Source organism: Hippoglossus stenolepis, chromosome 12 (assembly GCF_022539355.2).
Source record: "Hippoglossus stenolepis isolate QCI-W04-F060 chromosome 12, HSTE1.2, whole genome shotgun sequence".
Taxonomy (NCBI): Eukaryota; Metazoa; Chordata; class Actinopteri; order Pleuronectiformes; family Pleuronectidae; genus Hippoglossus; species Hippoglossus stenolepis.
The window spans coordinates 16783555-16810506 of record NC_061494.1 but is presented as its reverse complement, the minus strand read 5'-3'; the positions used below and the strand labels follow the sequence as shown (position 1 = coordinate 16810506).

Below are 26952 nucleotides of genomic sequence, written 5' to 3'. Positions count from 1 at the left end.
TGATTATCAATGCTATCCCATAAATAAGGAAATGTTCCTGCTAGATCCAAACCTAAAAGACACATTTAACAGAATTTGTACCATAAATGAAATGTAATATAATCACAAAATTGGTAAATCCTCTAAAATGAACCACTTCAGACAAAATACTGGACAATATCATTCAGTAAATTGTATCTTTGGTCGTATTTACCCAAAGGTTGATTATTTGCGAGCGTAGAATAAAAATATCCTTATGTAATCCTGATAATAATATATGGGAAACCAGTGGGTGCACTACCATCACATCTTCATTAAAAGTTTGTGAGAAAGAAGTATTCAAAACAACCTCTGTAAAAAGTTTCTGCCGGCCCAGTACCGAGATGAGCCATTTTTTTTCCTTCTTCTTTTGCTGCTCCTATATTCCCATCCACAACAAGCTACACCGGAACTAATGAGTGACTAGGGATCTTCAAGGGAGGTGGTGTATTATTATTCATTGAAAAAGAGTAAACAAATGCATAAATGTTAATGTCAGAGGGTTCCTATCTGTCCAATTAATCTATGGTGGCTCCCCTGGGCAGCCTCATTGTTCAGCTATACTTTTTTGTCTTGAGGGGAAATATGCAATTAAGAGCTGAGCAGAAACAAATATTCAAGATTTTTTTTGGTCTTTCATTTCTCCTCCCTTTTATTTCCTTGTCTATCTCGCTACTTTCTTATACTAAAAAAATATGAAATAACTGGTGCGTATCAATATGAATCATCCCCTGCTCCCCCACACTGGCGCCCTATCCGTGCCATCAGCGCATTCGTTCCTTTTCTGAAATCCGAAAAGTCAACAGACACACAGTTTAACTTGGAAAAACTTCAAGCAGCGAGGCGCACTTGTGCTGCATAAGACAGCTGCTTTAATAAAACACTTCGTCTCTCCACTGACTGCACACATCCCAGACCATCAGCGCTCTCCAGTCCCTGGACCCGTGAAGCATCCCTCCCTTCCTCCTAAAAAACGTCTCACATCATTAAACCCACTCTTAACACTTTCATGGATGCTGCGCTGATTTTCCAATGAGATAATAGCATATAATTTGTCATTCTCCACCCCATTACCCTGTGAACATGGCGGAGATGGAAACGTTCACTTGGCACTGATGTATCATTTTAACATAAGGATCAGGGTGAGCAATCTGTCACTGGTTCTGATGCTGTGTCACATGAATCATTATGGCTTGTGGGTATTGAGCGGAAGATGTCAATTATTGGACGGGCTACGGGTGGTAAAACAGCAAAGTGCCTTTAAGTTAAACAGAGCCGACTGAAATGACCCTTGAGACTCAGTTTAAGCGTATGAAGACACATTTGTTGATTAAAAATATGTATCGGTGAATGTAATTCTTGTACATTTCCTGTTTCTGTTCCATATTTATCATTTTCAGTATACATTCATCTGCTTCTCTGCAAATTTGTTTCTCAAACAAATCTGAGACGGAAAATGTTGCTGTATTTTCTGTATACAGTCTCCTCTGGCTTCTGTGTTTATACAAACAGCCTGTGGATGAATGGTGCTGCTGTCCCTGTGTTGTCAAGTTCAACGCAGCAAAAACTTCCCCTCTTCCCTTATCGCTGATGTCAAGCGACGCACTTCCTCTCTACCTTGTTTTCTGCGGCACATCTGGATTTATTGTGAACAAACACTTCCTTCCTCTATCTGGTTTGTGTATACTCGTTGTTTTTGTTGCCTCTTTTGGACCTTTTCTAATACAAACACTGAACTTGCCAGGACCAGTAGACCGTATGGGGACCAGAGACTTGTCCTAATGACATTTCTGAACCTTAACCATAGGTTAAAATTAGGGTTAGGCATGAATTAGTTATGGATAAGTTAAGGGATAAGGTTTTTGATAGGCTGAAAGTCAATGCAGTGTCCTAGCAACAGTGCAAACAGACAAGTGGTCCTCATTGGGACGAAAACCTGGTCCTACTGAATGTCCTTTCTGAGGCCCTGGTTAAAGATAGGGTTAGGCATGAATTGGACATGATTACAGTTGGGTATGAGGTTTTGGCTAGGCTGTCAACAATGAATGTAAGTCAATGCAAAGTCCTGATAAGGATAGATTTGCAAACCTCTGTGTATGTGTGTGTGTGTGTGTGTGTCCTCCTTGCAGAAATGTGAACGGCAGCTGTGTATGCACTGTTATGCAAGCAAGTTGACATTTTAATTATGTCAAGTTGAAACACATATGTGATTTCAGTGTGACAAGCTGTCATCTTACTGGATCTGGAACATACACGATAACGCCAATATAAAACTTCTGCCGACCAGTGGTTTTACTTCAAGAGCATCAGCAGCAATTTTAATAATCCCCATAATCTGTATCTTCTATCACGGGCAGATGGCATGGTGAGTGATATTGCCGGCGGTAACCATATCAGATAAACCAAACAGCTGCTGAGCTGCACTGTCTCAGGTAGAATCGCCCTTATTCCTCATGGGCCCCATACAAAAGACCCATTCTGTGCGCTATGCTGAGATACTGAGGAGAATGTGAATCACACACAAAGCAATTTCTAGTTTGACAAGGATTTCTCATTAAAGCTTTTATATCAAGCTTTTATGGCCAAGGGTTTTGAGAGCAGCAAAGAGGTTCTGCCTGAAACGTAATTATAATACAGTGTACTGCAGGGCTGATTCCATGGCCAGGGAACTGTAATTTGGTGACAAATCGTACACTAATGGCCATTTCCTGTCATAGACAAATGCATGGAAGTGCATTATATTGCACACATGCATTTTATTTTCTTGAGTAATCTATTTGCGTGCAGCAAAGTAATGTCATCACTCATGCACGACACTCGACACAGGATGTGTTTTCCTGCTGATGCAGACAAATGATGCCCAGGATAAATATGGATATTATGGCTAATCAACATCTGTAGGCCCATTACACGCTATCAAAATCTCCAACGCAGATAATAAATTTCCCTTTCACCTACACTGAGGTAATAGTTCACTCCAACTGACACCGTACTGAGTACATCACAGATTGTAATTTATAATAATATAGCGTTTTTTGAACGAGGCTGCAGATGCATCACCTCCGCGCTCCTCCCCTCAGTGCATCTGGAGGCTCTCATTCTCTGTAAAGTGCTCAGAAAAATGAAACAGAAAACCGCTCACAGGATCCTAATAGTTCTTCTTGCCTGCACCGTGACAGGTGACTCACTCTACAAACAATATACTCTATGCAACGGTGAAAGCAGCGGAAAATGGGAGATGTTCCACTGTGTTCCTTTGCATGAATGAGAAATGAACACCTACAGAGAGAGAGGGAGAGAGAGAGAGAGAGAGAGAGAGAGAGAGGGACGCACTGAAACACAAAACACAACCTGACCACATCGGTTAAGTGCTGCGACAACACCCTCCCCAACCTCTCTACCGCTGCAGGCCCCTGAAAATAGGTCTGTAGTGGGGAACAAAACAGATGATGCCATGTGCTGACATACGGCATTAACTGGAACGCATCTAATTCTGGAAAATTATTCCTCAAAATCCTTGAGTTTACCTGCCGTGTTCCAAATTCAGCTTTAGTTAGCGGTGTTGTAATTAACATATCATAATAAACAAGGTGGTTAGAGCTACATGAATATCTGAAACAACAGACATCTTATTTCTATCATGGTCCAAACCAACAGAACAAAATTTACCCTGACAAAAGCAGTCATCTTTGTCCAGATCAAACTGAACGCTTGAGACTAGTCTTCATTTCCAACAATATAATATTTGTGCGACAAGGACGTTGATTTTAGTGGCAGTTGTACCACTATGATATAACAGTGGCAAAAAAGTGACCTGGTCCATTCATTTTCTCCATTCAAATTGAAACTTTTTTTCTATGCACTTTATTCAAAAAAGTTTGTTAGAATACAGCAGCTGACGAACGGACAGCACGCCAACATCAGGCACACGCCTGTCTACAAACCAATGTATCAAATACATCCCATGTAGGTGATGGTGACAGACTGTACGTATGTCATATAAAGTCTTAACTCTGTTCAGCTAAATTTCAATGTGAAACCAGAACTAAAGAGATCAACTGTCGACAAACACATGAACCTTGGTTTGGACCACTGTTCTACTGTCAGGTGTGAAAACGCCCTTAAACAAAAAACCTGGCTTTGCACTGATCTTTCCAAGAGATCTTTAATTCTGAAAATATCTATCACACTTTTATTATAATCATGGAGGTAAAAACATAAATGGACCTAAGATATGGGGGGAATTGAAGAGGAAAAAACAAAAGGTTATAAGACTAAAGAGCAAGCTTGGCTCTGATGCTTGGCACCGTTCCCACCGGTCAAAAAACTACCACTCTAATCTTTTCCCATAGCAACACCTAAGACTGCCCTCTCTCTCTTTTTTTCTAAGTGTCCTTCAAGATCAGGCCAACTTCCCCAAGGGCGCCCAGCATTACCCACAAACTCTTTAGCCAACTAATTAAGATAGCAGGGGGCGAAATGTGATTAGTGTGTGCTCTTCGCTCAAGAAATCTACAACTTCAATGTCATCAGTGAAAAGAGGTAAAATTCCCAGCGTGATCAATACTCAAACAGACAAAATGTGTGTTTTGGGATAGTTAACACTGCACATGCATGAAAAGGAGACTTAAAGCAGGTCTGGCTGCCAACATTTTTTTGTCTCTCAACCTGAAATGGCCAAAATCTACAGCAGCAGGTAAAGGACTTGAAGCCGCTGCAGTTAACCTCTATGAAAATCTTGGTTTATGGTGGTGGGAGGATTTATGTCAGATACCAGTGAGACGATAAAATATGATCCATGGACGATTTCTGCGATAGGTCCATGTGTTTGAAGGATTATCAGACACCAGAATCCTGCACAATGGTTTAGAAAACTATGAAGAACTTTACAATACTGGAAAATTTGTCACAGCATTTTATCCTTGGCTGCGACAACCGCAAAGTAAACAGTGAAAATGCACAGCTCAGGTTACAAATGACTCTGTGTTGAACTTTGGCCAATGCAGGGCCAAGAATTGTATTGTAGCGAAAGGTGAGTGAGGTAAATTATATTTGCTGGATGGCCTTGAATTTTATTGTTGAGTTTTTTTGTAGCAGACAGATAGATGAGAATACTCTTAACAGAGTAAAGATAGAGCTTAGCACAAAGACTGGAAACAAGGAAACGTGATCCTGGTACTTTCTAAACGTAACAAAATTCACAGGAATTAATACAGACAATAGAAGCCAACTAGTGCTGTTTCAGTCTAGCTACATATTTCTTTTAGACTCATGAGGTCACAGTGACCTTAACCTTTGACCGATGAAATCAAACCAGTTAATGTGTGAGTCCAAGTGAAAGAAGAAATTCCCTAAAGGCAGACTTGAAATATCAAGTTCAAACGGCAAAAAAACATATTTTGCAGGGTCACAGTGACCTTGAACCTTGGCCATCAAAAATCTAATCAGTTCATGTTTGAGTCCAACATTTCAACCAAAAAGAAAATCCTCAGGGCATTCTAGAGATATCCTGCTCAAACGATTGGTACAGACAGACAACCTGAAAACATGATGCCTTGGCCGCTGACGGTCGTAGGCACGGAGGAATACAAAAAATGAATGGATTGCAATTATATACAGTTTTCTTATCTTATCGACCAATCAAAGCATTATACTACAAGTCACATTCACCCATTCACACACACATTCATGCATCACATCTTCACACACCATTCACACACTCTTACAGCCTTCAAGGACAATTTAGGATTCAGTATCTTCCCCAAGGACACTTCAGCATGATGACAGGAGGAGCCAAAGACTGACCCAATGACCTTCTGATAAGTGGTTGACCCGCTCTACCTCCTGAGCCACAGTTACCTGAACCCATTTCTTCTGTCTGAACACAGCCTGAGTTACATAATCTCCCTGCGCTGGACATCAGTTTTCTCTGCTACACTGCATCGAACCAGGAGAATAATCGGCATACGTGATAAAGTGCAGTGAAACAGCTAATTGAAACCCTTTGCTTGAGCAGGACTGTGGTTTAACCTTGTAATAAAGCATGGATTTATTGTGGCAACAAATGTAGAGAGTTAAGAAGGAAGGAAGAAACCGCAATGATATGAGGGGGTACAAAAACTCGCAGACAGAGAAGAAGCGACAGCGAGAGAGAATGACAACAAATGGATCACAGACGAGGGAAGAGGAAGTGGGATTGGTGGTACAGCTGGTGTTCGATGTCTTAAGAGAATAAGAGTCAAAAGTGCCAAGCCGTGGAGTTTGCTGCAGCATTCATCGAGTTCATGACCTCCTGCAGTTCATCTGGTCAGCACAGCTTTATTTAGACAGCACGAAAACCCATCATTACTGACTCATACTCATACTGATACTCATAAAAGTTTGTTTCCCAACCCGGATTAGGCATCTTCAGTCGACAGCCAAACAAGCTGTAGCAGCCAATTCTTTCCCACATAAATATGCTGCTGAAAAACAGAGCCACATACAGTCCAACTTATCTCAAACACTTGACAGATCCAATTAAATTCTAAAGGAAACCTGGGATCTCTCTTTGTCTGGTCGGAAACGCTGCTGACTGAACGGACTTGGTGATAATACACCTCCTCTGTGGTACCACACACTGAGCGAGATCTTGGCATTGTCAGCTGTGTTATTGAAATAAGGTGCATCTTCTTCCCTATAGAAAGCACACTGAGGATGTTTCTTTGGGGATTTCTCTTATCAAAAAAACATAACGATGTTGTTTAGATGTGGCCATGTGTTTCACAGCGGCTCTTTCCTCTTTTCTTTCCTGTCACAGAAGAATGAAAGGAAATGTTCTCCCAGGGAAACGCACGGTCTTGCTCAGAGAGCTTGTTACAGTACGAGCACATCCAGCTCTTTGTGTTTCAAGGAGAAAAGCTGCAAAAACGAAATTTTAATCAAAGCAGAATACTTGAATAGGCCTGAAGTGGCTCATGATGACAATACATGTAAGCCTGAAATAAATCTATATTCTGCTCCTTAGCACGGGTCACCCTGGACACAAACCATCTAGTAAGACCTATTAAAGGCCATTTTGTGATTGTATTGTAATCAAATAGCCCTTGACTGCTGGGACGTACAGGTGTAAATGCACCAAAGAGGTGTTGAGGACTGATTGTGATCCAATCAAACCAACCACCTGCAGAGGTGACTGCATTGAACACACAACAAGTGTAATCAACAGGTTAGAGTGGCCACACAGCCTGCGTGAGAGGCATCATGTTGATTCCTCCTTGCTACACTACATACATGCATTTCACCATAGTTTCAATGTGACATGTTTCATATAAGTACTTCAGTTCGATTTGTTCAAGCAGAACTGCATTTCTTTTGACAGAAGAGCTAACAGATTCATCATGAAGGCAAACTTTAGAATAATCTCTTTTTTATTATCTATGTTATATCAAATCATATATAAATAACACATATTAGCCACTGTGACCAAAGTTTTCATTAAAAGGTATTTACAGTATACATGAGTAAAAATTCAAACGATACTGGGCTTTAGAAATCTGAAATACAGAAAACTGGGCCAAGCTGCACAGTCACCTCCTCCTCACACACACACACACACACAGTCACATACGTAAACGTGTGCACCTTGGTCCCCCAGACAGTGCTATTGAAGTCTTTAATCAAGACTAATGTGGAATGTCCTATACGCCCACCATTAATCATTTGAAGCTATAGCCTACTGTGCCATTGATCAATGCTATACATCAAAGCATTCGCTGCTAGCACACGTCTGCACGTCTGCCCCGCTCTGTTTGCACAGAACAACCAGTAAAGCCTTAAATATTGCAAGTGACACGGCCATACCACTAGTAAAAAGAAAACATAGCATAGTCCTGAAAAAAGATTGTTTCCATTTCGACCATGTTAAGATGTTAAGTGGGAACTGGAATATGGAAAAAGTAGTAAATATACATCAATGCAAAAAGAGGCTGCTCTAAGTAACTTTCCATTGAGCTGCTTGAACTGGTGGTGAAACCTAGAAGTGAAAAAAATGTCTGTGGAATACAGAAGCCCTTCACTCACTGTGTACACTATATTATTTTAATTCAGACAGTTTGATCACATTGGATGGAAAGGACAGAGAAGAAGTGGCCTCTGCCAGCCGGGGAAATCAAATTCAGCCCAAGCAAACAGACTCCCTTACGTGGACACATTATTCAAACTGTGAATATATTCACATTTTGTGTACTGTATGTTACCTATGGGATCATTCCCCTCACACATACACGCACCGACAGTGGACCCCTGCAGATTTCTCTCCTCTGGCTGATCTGTACTTGTCCTGCTGGAGCCAAGTTTTTCCCTGGGACAGGGCCAAGCAGCTAACAAACAGCAGCTTATTAATTGGATCTGGAAGCGTATTTATAGGTGAGGACCAAGATCATTTCACATTGGAACAGGTGTGTTCTGCAGCGGGGCCAAATGTGCCAACTACACCAGGTCAGCAGATTTAAGCGAGGGAAAAAAAGGATGAGCCTTCTCAGAAAAACCTGCCAAAGCACAAAGAGGCACCGCTGACTGAGCGCTTGAGTTCAGATCTATTCACTTTAACAACCACAACATTTAATCATTAATTCAGCATTTTTTTACTCTTACACTTCGATATAATCACCACATTTCTCTCAAAGAAAGTGAAATAACTTCCAAACTGTGTATGTTGACTAATACATTCAAACATTAGAAGCTTATTTGAAAATTACATGTGTTTGAGACAGAATTAATTTAATGTTAAGAAACTTCAAGCTCTGGACGATATTGAAGGACTTTGAGGATCTGAACACTGCTTGGCTCCTTGAACCATCACAATGACTGGAGGTATTTCTGCAGCTGAAGAGGAGCTGCACGAGAATCAGTGCGAACATCCCCACAGAGTTCCATTAAGACACAGACTTATTCCTAATGTGCAGCCCTGCGGCATTAAACATGGAGAGTGGCATGAAAAATAAGAATGCGCTATGAGGAATATTCAATGAAGTGAGGGTAGACGGGTTAAAATAAAAAAAATACATTTGCGTCCCACACCTAAGTGTTGCCAGATATAAAGTATTACTGTAAAATATTCAGAGAAATCTCTACGTCTTTCCAAACAGAATGGATGCAGTCTCGACAGAACAAGCACACACACACACACAAAGGTCAGAGACCACCTGTTCCGAGCTGCCTCAACTGGTGGAGCAATATCAGAGGACACATCTGGCCTGACAGGGAACAGGCCGGATGGGAATGGCAGCATGCTCCTGCGCCTCCAGCTGGTGACGGATGACTCACAGCTGATGCTGAGGGTCATTAGAGGTCACACGGAGAATAGGGAATGGAGGGGTCAGTGTTTAGCGAGTTATTTGTCCCTCTGCTTAAAAAGATAGTTTGTTGAAATAGCCTCGTTAAATCTTATTAATAGTGGTTTCAGATTTGTAATATTTCCGAGTTGGTTTTTAGGTGTTAGATGCAAAGAGAGAATTAATATTAATCCATTTGTCCTTCCCTCCGTCCCCTATACCAGTCGTCCTTTAAGGGCGATGGGGAGCTGGAGCAAATCCCAACCATCATTGAGCAAGAGGCAGTGTACACCTTCGACAGGCTGTGTCCAGTGTCAACATACAAAGACAAACAGCCATGCTCACCTAAGGACAATTTAAAGTGTCCAGCTCACCTAACCTGCATGTCTGTGGACTGTGGGAGGAAGCTGGAGTATCCACAGGAAACCCACACAGACACTGGCAGCACATGCAAACGAGGACGAACATATGAATCATCATAGTTTCATCTCTGACAGTAGTTTGTGTATTTTCAAACTCCCTCTGAGCGTCTGCAGTTTGAAAATCTCAGCAGCCTGATTAGTTTATGTTAAAGAGTTATCAGTGATGGTGGTCTATATCCACAGTGTCTTCACACTGCATAAGAACAACTGTAGACACATGAACTGAGTCAGTGATACCAAGCTGTGGAAATATTCCCACCAGGGAAACATACACCTGACATTTTACAGGAAAAAGACACGTGTCAGCTCAATATGTGTCGAGCTATTACTTTTATACCTAACATTAGATCTTGCTGCGGGCAGCCTCAAACTTATGGTGCACTTGAATTCAAAGTGTTGCCTCCAGATGCTGCCATCTTCATCGGATATAGTTTGCATGTAGCTTCATTCATATTATCAGGTTCCCTTTTAGCAGCGAGGTTAATCCAAAACATCCCCCATCCAACTCTCCTCTCCACTATTATGTGACACTTTTAGTTTACAATTCATCATCCCACTAGTATTTTATAAATTGGGAGTCATTTGATGAACATGGGCACCAACGCTGCTACGTGACAAAGGGGTTTACTACCATGCCGTCCCTGGTCAGCGACACCATCGTTCTTGTGATTGTAAAGTTCCCCTCATGTAACCCGGACTTTACAGCGGCTTTCCTCTGGCTTTACAGCGATCTTCACGAAACAGTTTGTGCATCTACATGTTTATGAACTCCACATGACACCCACCCCTCGTTTCACAGTTCACTGTGTTATTTTCCGCAGTCTGGAGGGGAGAGGAGTGATGAGAGGAGAGAGAGCGAAAGGAGGGGAGGACAAGCATGTCCTCAGAGCTCTCTTCTGCCTTATTCTTTATCAGCTTTCATCTCTCGGCCCTTCAGAGAGACTGAACCATAAAACAGTCCAATCACTAGGGGACATATTATTTTCTCCCTCCTTGAATACACTATATCATAGCCCATACCCATACAACTTCTCCTCCTCTTTCATATATAACTCCAGCCAGCCATAGCTGAGCGCTTGGGTTTATCTGTTGGCTGCGTGTGATTACCATAATAAATATCTCGTTTCCTTCGTCATGGTGCACGTGATGAGGGTGAGGAGAGAATGAAAATGGATCAGGGGAGAACTCACTCGTTTTTCTCCAGAAACAGGATCAGCTGTTCACCTTCCGCACGTACCAGCAGCTGAAGTGACGCAGGAAAACTCTGAAACACAAAAAGATGAGAGGAGCGTTGAGGTGGTGCCCGGATCTCACCCATCCTGCCTGTATGGATCAGCATGTGTGTCATGCTTCACCACACACACACACACACTGGCTGTGCACAAGGCAGGATGCGGCAAGGCACAATGGTGTTAGAGGAACAGGAAGAAAGCTTCCACATCCTGCACTTCCCAAGTCTGTATGACGCAAAAGTAGGAACATTGAACTAGTTTCAAAACTTCACCAACCAACCACTCGAGAGATTTTCATGAAATTAAATTAAATTTTCAATATTATATAGAGAATTTTTAGTTTCTTATCCATTACGCGATACAATAAGAGAGACAGATTCATTAGCTGCTACACGAGTTGTTACTGTAGTATTAAACCTCAAATGCTTTTTGATGTTACCACAAAAAATGTGGGTGTCGCAAACACAGCCGGGACGAAAGATCACGATTTTAAATATCACTTTTTGTTACAATACACAAACCTTTCAGCCAAAATAAAGGAAATCTGGATATTGCTTGATATAAAAATCATATTGGAGCGCAGGAACAATAGTGACACTGTGTCACTGATTCATGGCCTCAAGAGGGTTATGAAGGTGATGCAGGAGACTTTTGTTGTCAAGTTTTGAGACATTCCAAAGATTTAAACCTAAATCAAATCTCAAAACGGCCATCCCCTTGGAATTGCTTTAAGATGACTTTTCAGGAAAGAGTCATCCGAGTGAAGCGGCGCCTTTGCAGCGGATTCATGTATCGCAGCCAGCAGACCGAAAGAATTTGTCAGAGGTGCACAGTGACGAATTTATGTATCATCACTTGATATTTCAGACATACTGTGTTCTTCTCCCACTGACATTTTCTTATGTCTGCTGACCGATGCCCTCAGGCCAACGCTTCTTCATGGCAGACGGCCTGCGGCTTCATCGAAGCATCTGCGTTTGTGGCTGCGTGTACGTGTGTGTGTGTGGAGAGCTGATGTCATATCACAGGTCCAGCAAAGACTGTAAGTAATGACTCTGCAGGGCTTTATGACTCCTTGATAACCTTCCATTGGCACGAGCAGCAGCTAAATAAATCTGTTATCCAGGGGAGGTTTAAGTCAATGCAGTCTCTGATAAGACAATCACCGGCTGCCCTGGCGGTCAGTTTAATTAGGGAGGGGTCGTTTTATAGATAGCCCACCGTCAAACCTCTGTATCCTCTCAGCTAAGACGCCTTGTGTCAGCAGTGTATGATGGATAAACATGTCCGATGTACGTGAAATAATGAGCTGCATAATTAACTCCATAAAACTACAACTTTAATTTCCCTCATGCATATGTGACATGTTTGTCATCAACACTTAATGTAATTAACATCACTGCCCTTCCCTTACTGACCGAATGACTTTGAGAAAGGAGCTTACGGCTGGGATAAAAAAAAGAAAAGGAAAAAACCCTCTCAGATGGTGTTTTCCCTGCATGGGGAAAAAAACTGGTTGATTTCTCATGAGGTTTTACAACACCTACACATTTCCCTTCTCTGGAAAAGCTTCCTTAAGTTGTGGTGGGGGATGCCAAGTTTCAAACATGCTCTTTTCCAGCTGTGGTTAGTGGGAGAGTCTGGATTTCCCCGTCTGAGAACACAAGTAGGAAGCCCAGGGAAGGGCGGATTTGACTGTACATGCTGCACATACATAATATTAAATTCACCATATAACTCATAGTGATATAAGATATATCTTATGGTTCCCAAAGTTTTCAGCCCACAACTTTCAAAATAGCAGTGGCAAAGACTTGTGACACACATTTTCCCAAAGAATATTGATTTGAACAAGTTGACAAAACAATGCATTTGTTTCTTGTGGTGCTGTAAATTTACTTGCTGCAAAAACACCTCAGGAGTCGCAAGGAGATAAAGACAATCACAAAACTGGTGATAATTTGCATAGTTTTATTTTTAATTAAATAGTATGATTTAGCTTTTGGCAGGGGCGGATCCAGGGGCAGGGCAAGGGGTCACTGGCCAGAGCTGAAATCTGATTGGCTTCTAAAGTGCTCCTCTTCTATCAGTAGTCTTAAAAAAAGTCACTTAACTAGGGGTTGTGACTCGTGGGGTTTCGAGAATCACTGTCTTACAGCACAGGAAAGAAAGGACACAATCTAAATGCTCCTGACTCTTTCACTATCACGTTGGTATAACTAGTTCTGACTTGTGTATCTGTTGAAAAGGCTGAGGAGTTTTCAGGAATAATTTCACAGTATGCATCACCCACGGGGCAGAATCTCATTCAACACACAACAGCGGACAGGCTCAGAACAAAGGAGAGGGAGCGAGGCCACAACAGAGAGGAGAAATAGAGCTGAGGAATGGAAAGTCCAGACTAAAGGAAAATCCAGCAATGGGAGAAGCAGGCAACATGGGAGGAAATCATACACTGTGGTTATGTCAAACTAAGAGTCAGACATCTGTACTTGGCTGAGGCAGCAATTGCCAATAAGCTAGTAGTGCTGCTGAGTGACCTTGTGAGTATTTACCCCGGGTGTAAGCTGGCTGAGAGGTCTGTGCTCCTTCCCCTTCAGCAGCAGCGGTACGGTGGTCCCACGGCGTTCCTGTTTGTTTGCCTCCCCTCCCTGCTCGGCCTTGTCTGGACTACCTGTCAGAGGATCATCAGCACAGATTAATTTGACACGAACGACGAAATCCAACAACACACACACACACAATTCACAGATTCATTGAATTTTGTTAAAATAGCCTGAAAACAAAGACGTCAGCAATATGGGTCAAAACAGTTCTGTAATGTCCTCAATAATTCAAGCGCTACAATAATGTTTCATACAGAGAAAAAAATCGTGCAACAAAGACAGGGGAGCTTCAGAAACACGACACAGCACTATTAAAGATTGTGCACTGTGCTGCTGAGGAAGGGTAAAAGCTCACTCTAGTTCCTGTGAGGAGACGTGCTATCCCCCAAAGGGCTCCTGCAATAGGACCACAGCCACAGACACAGCATCAATAATAGATGCACTCACCAAGTTTATAAGGAACTTTATGATATGTCCAGACAGGAATGGAGTTTTAAAAAAAAACACAACAACCGGCGCTATGAAAATGTCTTTTCCATTCCCGCATTCTTGCTTCTATCTTTGCCTCTTTTGTTTCGTGTATTGTAGGTCAGACGCGGCCATCGCAGTCTGCTGCTTTCCTTTGTTTCCTTCTCCTTTCCTCTTTTAAACCCTGATCATTTTACTGCTCTTTTAATCTCTTACTGAAGTCAAATTAAAATCTATTACCATGCAGGCTGCACTAACATCAAACACAAAGGAGAGAGCTGACATTTGAGCAGTTGAAATATGGCTCAGTTTTCTTGTAATTTGGTAAATTGGCAAATCTGGCACTTTGGAAAATTGTCAGTCCAGTGTCAGTGCTGCTAAAGTGACTGTGTCATGGCACAAATTAATAAAACCACTTTCAGTCAAGCTGCACCAATGTGCACTCACTCAAAAATATCAGTTCCCTAAATATACCAGATTTTTTTAATCAAGAGCCAAGAGTTTTCCTGTAAAATCTGAGAAAATGTCAAAAAAAATTGCTGTAAACAAAGTGATAAAAAATTCCTGGATCCGCAATTAACTTTTATGGGTTCTTCTTTATGGGTTATTTCTTGGCCTTTGTCGGATCCTTCCAACAAGTTTCGTGAAAATCTGTGCAACCCTGCTGAAAAACAACCAACCCAACACACAAAAACATAACCCTCTTTTGTGGAGGTGATAACTGCATTGGATTAAATACCAGGGATAACAAATGAAAAAGTGCTCATAGCTAAATTGGGTAAAAAGCATGTTTTCCTTTAAAAATGTATGTATGTACCATTTCGAAATTATTCCAAGCATCTGTTTTTACATAATGTTCCGTAAAAATAAAAATAAAAAATAAAGTTTTTATATTATTGCATATCAAACCACATATACGGGGGAAACAGTTGTATCGGTCGGTCTCTAGCTTCAAGCAGAATGTGGGAATTGCCGCCACAACTCCCTCTGCGCCCTCAGTGTCTCTCTCAGTGCTTCTCCCAACACACAGCTGAGGCTGTCCCCACTCCCACGGTCCTACTCAGCATGTCTGTACTGTAGCATGCCCAGCAGGCATCCTGTGAAGCCCAATAACTGTTACACACGGAGAGGAGCAGTGGAGATGGAGCGCACGGGAAGTGTAAGAGGGGAGAGGTTGTTTAAGGTTTCCACACTCCTGCTATCACCAGAGGACAACACAGAGTGGTCGAGCCGCTGTTTGCTTTGCATCTCCAGACTGGGCCTGTTCCCTAATCCCCTGAGACTTGCACGTAGAGCATCAGTGTCTGCATGTGTGCATGTGTCATCATGCAGGGTAAAATGAGAGTTCAGTGGTAAACTGAGATGCAGCACCACACTGATACTACACATTTTGTTTACCCTTCTTTCTGGCCAGAGATGTCTTCATTTTTTAAGCGCTCTGATGTTTCCTTTCTTTGAAGATGAAATCCAGCCACGACTCCAGCGCCGCCACCACAACCACTGCATTTCTAACAACTTCAAACAGCCTGTGACGGCAGTTTGCCCCGTGCTCTCAGCGTGGCCCAGACTCTCCATTTATCCACAGTGCATAATAAACTAACAAGGGCATAAAAGGGACCTCCTACATTTAATGGGGTATTTGAACATGTGCCGTCGGTGGTTTGTTGGTTTTAGTGGTGCATGAAAACCGCGTTAGACAGACGGAGCAGCATGACTGAGACCACAGGCTGAGGCTAAAGTGCCATTAAATAGGAGCCGTAAAAAGAAAAGTGAGGCAGACATCTTGTTAATAAAAGACTTCTGCACTTCCAATGGTGTCCTTCGCACTTCATTTAGATCTCCCAGATACTGAATGAGCTCGGGCTAATTAAACGAAACCGATTCAGGGAGGAGACTGTGCCTGACAAACAAACTCGCTCAAAAGACATGTCCTCCAAACCACATCTGAAGGAAAACGCTGTTTATCGCTGCTCTGAAAAGCCACAGTTGTTTGTTCACATGGAAAGCAATGAAAACAAGTGTGACGGTAAAAAAATTGGAGAGCAAAGTTCAAATTCTGCATAATTTCTCATCTCTGGCATGAAGTGGGTAAACTTGTTATAAGTCTGGACATTTCCCTTAAATTTTCCACAGAGGCTTTAAGTGAGAACACAAATGTCTGAGTCAACTTAGAAAGACGAGATTCCAGAGCTTTTTTAAGAAAGGATTAATGTGGATGTGTTGCATCATGTCCTGCCTCCTACCCAGACACCACCGCTCACCTGAATGCTACAGACATTTTCCTGTTGCTGTGAAAGTCTCTAACTCGGTCACTCTCCTGCTGCATTCTTCGTATGTGAAAGCCCAACAAATGTCTGGACCCGATGGTGCGTATTGGGATCGAGTCTGAAAGGTTCCGCTAAATATTGTTGGAGCAGCGCCCTCCCGGCCTCAATCATTTAACAATCCGACAAGCATTTTTGTTTGAAGCATACTGACCCCTTTAGTGTGTAAATCAAGTGTGTTTGTGCCTCAGTATAACTTGGACAGAGATTAAAGTTTTTGAGCAACATCTGTCATTGCTCCCCTAAAAACCCAGTCAGTGCTGTACCCTGAAAAGAGGCATTGCCTTCAAACAGCAAAGACGTATGACGTTCATGATCATTCTCGTGGGCTTCCTCCTCTTTGGGAGTCTTTGAAATTCAAACTAAAACTGGGTTAATGCCATTTGTTTTCTGGAGAGTATCTTGATTGCTAAGCCAACCACAGTTGTATCCCCATATTGGACACAAGGGAGCATCGGCTGCGGGTCGTAAAAAAAAAAGTTCTACTTGGCAGCCGAAGACATCTTTCCCCACAGTCTCTCTTAAAATAGCCTCACAAACCCGCTCTCTTTTAAAGCCTTCTCAAATTTTGAAGATCTGACATCGGGGATTTTTTTTCTTCCTGCCATTTTTGCATTCCATCCCTAGCGTGAGCTCTACTGCTAATTAACCAGTTGGTAATGTGAATTCAAACAGGACCTAAGGTCCACTTTGCTCAGCAGGGAAATGACACAACACTATAAACAAACACAATGAGCTAAAATTACTTCTGTCAAACGGAGGGGACTGTTGAACTCAGGTCAAATATCGACCTCATTATGTATAGAGTATGTTACCTGCTGCACCGCAGTGATTTCCTGAGGACTTTCACATTTATTTGCATATTTTTTTATAGGAGAAGGTTGAACATACAGTGAACATGTTGTGATTAAAGCGAGGGAACTGTGTGCATGTTGTAAGATGCATTTGTGCAGCGTCATTTGCATTTCTCTTAGCCTGTAGTAGAAACAGAATATGCTGCTTTGCATTCACACATAATACTGTGTCTGTTCAAACAGCAACGCAACCACTGAGTCCCTCTCTTAAGATGCACCAGAGTAAAGGATGTAAGCAAGGTTAAAGCAGGCGGATGAAGGACGTGCTAATCCATAGGCAACAAGACAGTTAACCTGACGGTAATGAAACCTCCTGCAATATGAATAGAATCAAATAACATTTGCATATAAACGATGTACAACATAATGTATAGTTCATGGAAAAGAAAAAGGATTGTTGATGTCGATATGTTAATGGGGACAGCTGCGTCTAACTTATTCAGTGTTTACTGAACCTTTACTCGAAGTCGGCTCCAAACTAATTGACCCCATATCAGGGAAGTCATCAGTGTTTTTCCCCACCACCATTCGAATGGTTGAAGAGTAGGCACAATTTCAGTTGTCAAAGATTTTCTTTGGAGAAGAATAAAAACATTATCTTCAATTTAGTATAAAAGTTGCCTCTTGACATTAGAAATAAAACAATTATCTAATCACAAAATGCTACTAAATCACATTTCTTGTTAAAGTCTGTTTCAAGAATGAACTTTAAAACTCAACTTTTAGACCAATATGAAAAAGTCCAGAAAGTGCTCACAAAATATTTAACTCTATTGTTCCATGACAACTGGGAAAACTCCATCTGCTTGTGAATTTTAGAGGATTTGATCGAAAGCTCCAGAAAAGCTGCTAAATAGATCAAATGTTCAGATTACTTTGTCAATATTAGTTTCACTTTCAAATTAGCTAAGTAAAATGCTATTAACTGAAGTCGATGATGATTTTCTCAATTAGGTGACGAATCATTGGCCTATTAAATAAAAAGAAAGAAGCAGTTTCCTGAAGACCAAGATGATGCCTTTAAAATGCAAATTTTTGTAATTGTATTGACTTTTCACTCATCGAGGAGTAAAACAAAAACTGAAAATATTCACATTTGAGAAGCAGGAGCAGCAGAGTTTTTGACACACAAAAAATATATAAATAAACAGACTAAAAGAGTATTCTATTATCAAGATGGGAGCAGAATCAATTTCTGAAAAGCAGCCAAAGGAAGGAGACAACAGGTGAAATAGTTGAAGATGTTTTATGGTGTTGATGCTTTCTGAATATTAAAGCCTAACACTGTCCAATACCTGTATTAAACATTGTCAAAGTCAGATGTTTCATGCTGCAAGCAGCCAGATGACCTCTAAGACCAGACTCGCTCTTAACCACACAGGTCTGGTCTCAACAGCTTTCAACTGAGGTCAAATGTAAATACAGGGAAACCCAACGGGGCCCTGGAGACGTGACTTTTCAGTTTCTCATCACGGAGAACAGACCTTTATTAACAGCGGATCAGACGATAAAATCCTGATTATGGATTCGGTAATGGTGGAGATTAATGTTCAATACCTGCTCTGCTGCTGCATACGTATATACCCCCCGGCTCTAATCAAATCCCTAAGATGTATCTGCGGACGCCCTCAAAAGATGAATCTCTGCCAAAAGTGATTTACTGAAAAAGCTAAGAAATCCAAGATGAAGGACGAATGTCTTTTAAAAAATGCTGACAAGCATCACACAGCGGAGGGGAGTCCAACTGTTGCAGCCGGATTTGATTTGCAATCTGGATATAACCCAGAACCATTTGTGGGAGTGCCTATTATACTGATCGTACATATTGATCACAAAAAGACAAGGTATTGATCCAAGCTCTAGGTGTATGACACCACTGCATAGATGAGAAATAGGTGTTGTTATCATTGTGGACAGGTTTGCTCTTTCATGTATATGCTTGTTAGATTTACTGAACTTATCAAAGACACAAGATATACAAGATAGGCGAAACTTCTGCATTGTTTTCTACTTGTGTAAAATCTTTACTGAAATTTCTGTTGAGAAACGATTCAAGAGAGGTTTTGATTCACCTATTACACATTTAAACGAACAAAAATTTAACATTACAAATACAAAGTTTTTCAAAAGTCTTTGTTTATTTTCGGGTTATTGATTGTTTAACATTCTAAGATGTTCATATATTTATGGCAAGGCTTTTAAAATTACAAAAGTCCTTAAGGAATAGTTCAACATTTTGTAATATAAACTTCCTTCGACTTGGAATAGAAGGTTTAAACCACTGTCAATGTCTGTCTGTAAAATATAAAGTGTCAAGTAAATTCTGTGCTGTCATATTCGTCCTTTTGTATGTGTAAGAACAAAAGCTAATGTTTGGCTGATTTGAGCTTTCGAAATGAAATTGAAAGCCATTATTATCTTAGAAAAGGGTCTTTGGTACTTGGTATACCAACAACAATATTTAATATTCCATTTAGTACATTTCAGACATAGGTGAACCTAGTCGTGATGAAAAGAGCAGGGTTTTCTACACCTGACACATAGTCCCTGGGGGTTGCACATGAGACAACCATCTGAGAAAGAGAAGAATTTGAAGAAACGAAGTACAAAAGGAGTGCTTTGATCCAGTGAAGATCTTAGTGACTTTGGTGTTTTCATAGTTCAGATGCCCCAGGTTCCAAATGCTCTCACCTAAGAAATCAGAGGATTAAAGATGCTTAAAGGTTTTCATCTTTTAGGTCCAAGTGGAAAAAAGGAGCTCAGCAAACACCTTATTAGAGTTTTCTGTACACATCCAATTACTGATTCTGTATGAAAACCCCAGGGACCCACATAGAGCAGTGGATGATCCATTCAGAAACACACCCTGATCCTGCACATTTGAAAAAGAGAGTGGAAAAAATAACAACATACACTAAGAGGTCGCTCCATTAGAACTTGGTTGCCTCCGCTGAGGAGGTGATGTTTTCAGCTCTGTCCCTTTGTCTTTATCTGTAAGCAAGATCACGCAAAATCTACTGGACGCATTTCCACCAAACTTGGTGGGAAGAATCCATAAAATGTTGGTGCAGATCCAGATCAGGAAGCAAAACCAGGATGTTTTTTCATCACTTTCTTTGACATTTCAAGATAGGATGTTTTTTTTTTGTGTGTGTTTTTTAAAATTATTTTCACCGATGGAAGAAACATAATTATATTCAGATAACTGACATCTATCAATGTGTGAAATTTTAGTTTGGCCTTGGTGAAGTTCTACTGAGTATTCTAGTTAAAGATATGGAATAGTTTCCTCACTGCTAGGAGACAATAATAGCCACTTATAGCTCGAGCTATTTCATGCCCTTTTTTAATTCACTAGCCTATTGGGCTCTGTATTTCTCTACAGTACAGCAGAACAGTGGAATAATCTGCCCACAAATTGGAAATTGAGTGTGACACAGAGAATATTTTAAGTGCCCTTAAAGAAAAGTTCCACTGGGACCAAGAAAAGACTGAATGTTGACACCACTACCCCACGACCTGCTATTCATTAGCCACTTAAATGCTGCTGGTATTGTCTTGGCTTGCTCTCTTCTTATTGTTCAGTTCTTTATCCTGTGTTAATGACTATAAGACATGATTTTGTTTTTAATGTCTGTGATTTTTAAATACAGTATTGTATGGGTTTTTAATGATCTAAAACATGCACTCATTCATTCAGTCGTGCTTCACCTACATTGTTCCCTTAGCAACAAAGAGCCTGTAACATAGAGAATGGTGAATGAGGCCGCTCTGAATTCCAGTACAGCTCATCTCAACAGAGCCGTTCCTGGAAGTCAGAATGGCATCGAACTTCTCCTGCAACATCAAATCAGCAGCACGACCGCCACCGGCTGTGTTGAATTTTATTTCATTAGCAAGAAGTGTGAGTCACCCAGACAAAGAGAAAGACATCACAATTATCTTTATGAGTGTATACAGTGTAACAGTTAGACTGGGTCTGAGCCTGGGGTTCCCTTTCATAACAAGCGCGTTCCTCCAGCACATCAAACACACTAGTTTACAATTACTCACGTTCAAAGTCTCCTGATGAATCCTTTGATTCATTCATTCTGCTGCTGACATAGTGTAGTTCATCTTGAATACGATGTTCTTGCAAAAGTGAAGATATTAAAAGCAACTTTAAAGAAGAGACTCCTTCAGCTGATAAAATATTTCAAATAATAAATCATCCCGTGAAACATGTACAAGTGTCTTTTCTCTGCAGAGAGTAAATGTATATTTCATTCCAGCGTTTCATCTTGAGCGGCATAATGAACTGGCTCGCATGGCAACATGGTCTCATGTTGTTCGTGTTCGTGTTCTGTGGCAATGAGATGGAAATTACAGTATGTTCACTGACAAGACACTGGCCAGAGCTGTAATTTTCAGGCACTTCAATGTTCAAAGGCAAAGTTTGAAAGGCCTCTTCACTAATGATATTACATTTTATGGAGACTGATTAAGACAGAATCAGAAGGGATTCTATGAAATTCTTCTTCTCCTTGACTCAATGAATAGCCTTTTTTCGGCTTTCAGTTTTTTGCCTTATTCTTTTCAATAAAAACTATCACCGCAAGATGTGTAACAGTGTTGGTCTCAAGTAGCAAGATTTGAGTAGTAATTGTAGAGTTTTAATGCACAGAAAAAAAAAAGAACTATTAAGTATTCACTGTGAAAATGTCAAAAACAAATCCCTAACTTGCCATTTTTAAGAAAGTTTCATGGAAATTTGTTGTGTAATTTTTGCATAATCCTGATGACAAACCAACCAGCCAACAAAAAAACAAACAAGTGTAAACCCCTTGGTGGAGGTTAGAAAAAAGGTCAGAATTCATCCTCCAGTGACCCGTATAATGTTTTTTTTACAAATATTCCAAATATTAAAGTTGTTGACCAACAAACAGAACAACACACTCCCATGAGGACAAAATTAGTTACACTCTTGTAAATTTTACAAACCATTTTACTATGATACCATTAGGGTTACATCACTCAAAGTATACAGCAACATTTCAACAACGAACATCTACATTCAGCATCTTTACTCTGCTCAAGTTAAACAATGATTGAGTATTTTTCCAGCCCTGCACTCTGGTATAAAGTTGTCCAAATCTAGAGACAGCTTACTATTCACAGTGGGTGAGGCCAGAGTGAGAAACAGAGAGAAAATGGGGCTGAGGAGCACACTGAGAAACTAAGAGTCCCAGAGTCTTTCGCAGGAGTTCAGAATTTAAGTGCCCTCATTGCCTCATTTCAACAATCCCTCCTCTATCAACTCCCTCACCGCTGACTTTCCCCTGTGATGACACACAGGACTAATTAGAGCTTAAATTGAGAAGGTGTTAATCCTGGATGTGGGAACCCCCAAATCCATTCCTGACAGAGCAGCCCGTTATTGGCCTTAAAGAGTAAGCTCTAAGGTCAACGGCTCACAGTGGAAGAATGGTAATAGGAGTCTTCTCGGGGTGGGGTGGTGAGATTTGCTTGAGTCCCATTTCTATCCTGTGGGAGCAACAGTGGAAAAGCCAATTCCCATCTTGTCCGGCGCAGATTTGGGCATTATGTTTCAGAGCTGTGGGGATTTGGGGATTTACAGGAACTTATCACACATGCTTGGTCACCTAACCGCCGTTAGTGAGGGACACAGGGTTCAACGAATATGGATTTATAACCAAGCTAATAGCATAGTACTGTGGATGGCAATGTCAGTCAGTCCTGACCCAACAAGTACTGGTTGGGTTACCAGAAAGTTTTGTAGAGACATTCATGGTCCTCAAAGGATAAATATGAATGACTCCTGCTCCTCTGCTTGTGATTTTGAGTGAAATGTTTTAAATAATGTTGGATGGATTACCATGAAATGTTGTCCTGAAATTAATGTCCCCTTCAGGATACACTGTAAAATATTCGAAGATTCACTGACTTTTCCTGTCATGGCGACCTGTCCAGGGTGTAACCTGCCTCTCACCCAGTGTCAACTGGCACTGGCTACCCTAGCGATGGATGGATGATTTAACCCCCCACTCGCTCTCCAGAACATGAATCCAGCGAGGACCCCCTGCTGTGATCACACATCGAATTCTCCTGAATTCGACGGGCTTTATACTTGGAGGCCAGGCTGAGAAAGTTGGCACAAACTGCGGAGCTTCTCACTTGGACATTTGCTTTCACACATGCACCTCCTCAAGAGAAAATACAAAGGAACTGCAGAGTCCAGTGCATTTCTGAAAGCAGCTTTACACACACCCACACACACACATTTAAAGATCAAGAGGTCCCAAATTGCTGCAGGCACAGCACAAGCAACCTCTGCCTCACAGGTCTTTCTTCACAAAAGGTGCTCACTTGATATAATATTCTCTGAAAACAGCTTCTATTCCCTCAATGAAAAGCTCCCATAAACCATAAAGGCTGACGGATTAAGAGCATGGCTGGACTGCAGTCAACAATGTCTCGCAGTAAATACTCTGACACAGAGGTGTGATGACCTTTCTGTTGTGAAATCATTGATGTAGGACGACCCGGTGCTTCAGCCTGCTGTGCAGCTGTGTGTGTCAAACCCAAAATCATGTTGTTTCATCACTCCACTTTCTTGTTCTCTCCTGACTCTAATCTAAGTGAATCCTAACATTTCTTAAAGAATGGGGCTCTGTCCAAAAACAACGAGCAATCACCTTTCTCCAGAATTCCTGTCTCTCCTCTGGAAGCCAAAATATGCCCAGTTTATTCTGCAACACCTGAAGCCTCTCATTCATTTTAAATGTGAAAACTGCGTGTGTGGACCCCTCGCAAATCAAATATCTGCCTGCATCCTGCACCGTAGCATAAATATCAACAGCTTGCTGTTCGCAGATAAGATGTGACAGCAGAGACGCCCTGTTCCTTTCCTACTCTACATCTATTCATTATTCCTTTCTTGGGCAATATTTTTTCCTTCATCTCAGAGAAAATTGTCTGTCCCACAAAAATATCTGCGCTTCACAGGAAGTATGACACATTCAATCACTGGTGGTAAATGGATGAGCGGTGGGTGACTGCCTTCGCACCTGTCTCTGTTTCTCTTTGTTCCGTGAAGGATGATGCAGATTGGGGGGAGAAAAGCAACCACCTGCATCTATTGCACCAAAGACTGACCACTGTCTGACTGCGAGTGGTCAAACACCCAGATTTCTTTTCTCACAGTTTTACAATACATCTCTCACATAACCCATTTTCTGACATTTTCCGGAGTTTGCCTTTCACATTTAAAGAACGCAGCAGGACATTATCTGGGTCACACTTGTTCACAACAGGACAATGTCCAGAGCATTTAGGCGAGGGGTGGCGTCTGGCTAGAGCCTGAAGGAGGCAGCACATGATGGATGAATTGCACTGTGGAAATCATGTATTTTTGTTTACAGGATTGAACCCGGCATCGGCCTTTGTCGACAAAAAATCTCATCGTCTTTCCTGGTTGACATCTTCACTGGTGTCTTTTACATGTATAGCTCCTCTTATACAACCAGAGATATTGTTTTCTTCTTGATTTTTCAGTTTTTCAGTTTTGTTGTGTGTTTGAAACGTGAACTTCAGGAACATGCCAGGGCTTCAGCACATGTCTGAAAGCAGCTATACTGTCTTTCCTTGTCTCACTCATGATTATCTGGAATTACAGCATTATTCCATGTGATAGTTTCTCAGATTATCACACAGCAGCATGGACCTCTAGTGCCATCTCAGAACATCGGCTTATCTATTATATCCGCAATCCTGACATCCTCGGGCAGAGCGGCACGTTGTGAGCAAGAGGAGGCTAAATCACACTGATGCTATAATGACCAGTGGTGCTTAACAGGGTGAGACGTTTCTAACTGTGTCTGTTGTTCCCTTGTTGCCAACAAATCAATGCAAGTCTGTCCTCAAAATGTCAAAGCGACAGTCACCCCGGGGGGTTTGAAAGACACACCAGAGTGAGGTTCTTTTTCTAAATGGCTTTTTTTTTTTTAGAGAGGAGTTGTTTTACTCAGCGATACAACAGACTGGAAGAAGAGTATGACTTACATCCTAGAAAACTATGCTGAGAGGTGGGTGATGCTCCTCGGAGACCCGCACAAGTGTACGTGTGTGAATTTCTTTGTGTTTAAGGGCACTCGGGGCAGGTTTTATTCTCCTCTCCGCCAGTTTGTTTAGACAACACAGACATTCTAATCTTTCTAATTAATTCTGTCTGATACTGCGGTCTGACCAGATGATATCCTCAAATCGAATCCAGGTCATTTGCCTCTGTCTGTAATTATTTATTGAGTTTCCTCTGCCCTGGAAAAAAAAAAGATCAGATCCCCAGAAAAACATTTGATATGCAGAAGAGAGACAAAGGCTACAATCGCACTGATGCATTTTAAACTGAAATGCATCATCTCTGCTACATTTATGCCAGTTTTTAAGCTCCTAAAACTGAGAACTTTGGAAATACTGCAGGCCATGTTTTTATTGTTTGCATTTTAGTCTGCATGGGCAGAGAAGCAGTCACCGGCACTCGCATCCTGATTTGGTCTTATCAATGATGACTCTACTACCGTTGGTGAGTGAAAAGCCTTCAGTAACAGTTCCATCCCATTGTCGATCCAGCAAAATACATTTTTGCTCTTTCTTTGTGCAATTCCTTGTTTGTTTCTCCTTCACAGCATTTTCTGCAACTAAGCAACTAACTGCAGTCAGTCTACTTCCTGTTTACACATGTTTGCCCAGTGTACATTAATGGTCATGTGAGATGCAATTATATCTGATATAAAGCTAACATGCTCGTCTGGATGGGGGTCTAACTCTCTCTGGGGAGTCGTGTGGAAACAGCTGTTTATGGCTTGCGGTGATCTCTCACCATCTCTTGTTGACTGTCCATTAATTTGGAATTAAGGCCTGAAGTTTTATTCACAGCCACAAAAATGAAAAGGAAGAAGATGGGTATAAAGTCGTGAAACTATATTGGGGCAAATTAAATTAATACATTATAAAAGAAAACGAGGAATAAATCATCTTGACATTGAGCTTTCGGCAATCGCTCTGACCAACGATGATCATCAAGATAATGTACGATCACCACAAGTCATAAATTACATTTTTGGAAACCTAATAAGCAGATGGCCAATCTAACTACAAATTACTGTTCTTTAACTTGATCAATTCTATTTTTACAAATTGATAGTGCACTAACATTTTTACATAGAACAGGAATTGTGTTACTTTTTCAAGAATCACTCAAAATGCTCAACCTTTTAACAAGGTTTAGGCAATATGATAAGGAGTAAATGATCATAAGGCACAGATGGATGTCACGATGTTGTATAGTCGATGAGAACAATTTCATTTTCCTCTGAAACAGACCAAACTGTATTCTTGAGGATATAATGAGTAGTGCAGAATTACTGGCTTCAGGACCAGGATATACTCATTGTGATACTTTTAAAATCCTTCCAGACGAAGTTCCTTTAATCTGACACATCACTTACTAACTGCTAACACAACACAATTTTTGAATTTTATCCAGGTACCCAATTGCAACTGAGTGCTGGGCCACTCAAAAGTCTGGTGGCATCAGAGGACTGAATGTCAGTTGGCTCTTGTCCATAGATGGCTGCCAGATTTGGAGTTTCTGAGTGTGCAAACTTGGGCATATTTGCGCTGAGAATGTGTTTCAGTTAGCAGCACTCATGCTAA

At 41.2% G+C, this 26952-nt stretch overlaps 1 protein-coding gene across 2 annotated transcripts in view; it reads right to left on the bottom strand.

The window, feature by feature from the left end:
- Positions 1–26952, bottom strand: part of adam12b (ADAM metallopeptidase domain 12b) — a 79983-nt gene that overhangs the window by 48380 nt on the left and 4651 nt on the right. For both annotated transcript variants that reach the window (XM_035172311.2, XM_035172312.2), the window contains exons 2-3: positions 13542–13660; positions 10945–11018 (exon numbers count right to left, since the gene is read on the bottom strand). In XM_035172311.2, coding sequence (XP_035028202.2) covers positions 10945–11018; positions 13542–13660 — 193 coding nt within the window. The remainder of the gene's footprint in view (positions 1–10944; positions 11019–13541; positions 13661–26952) is intronic.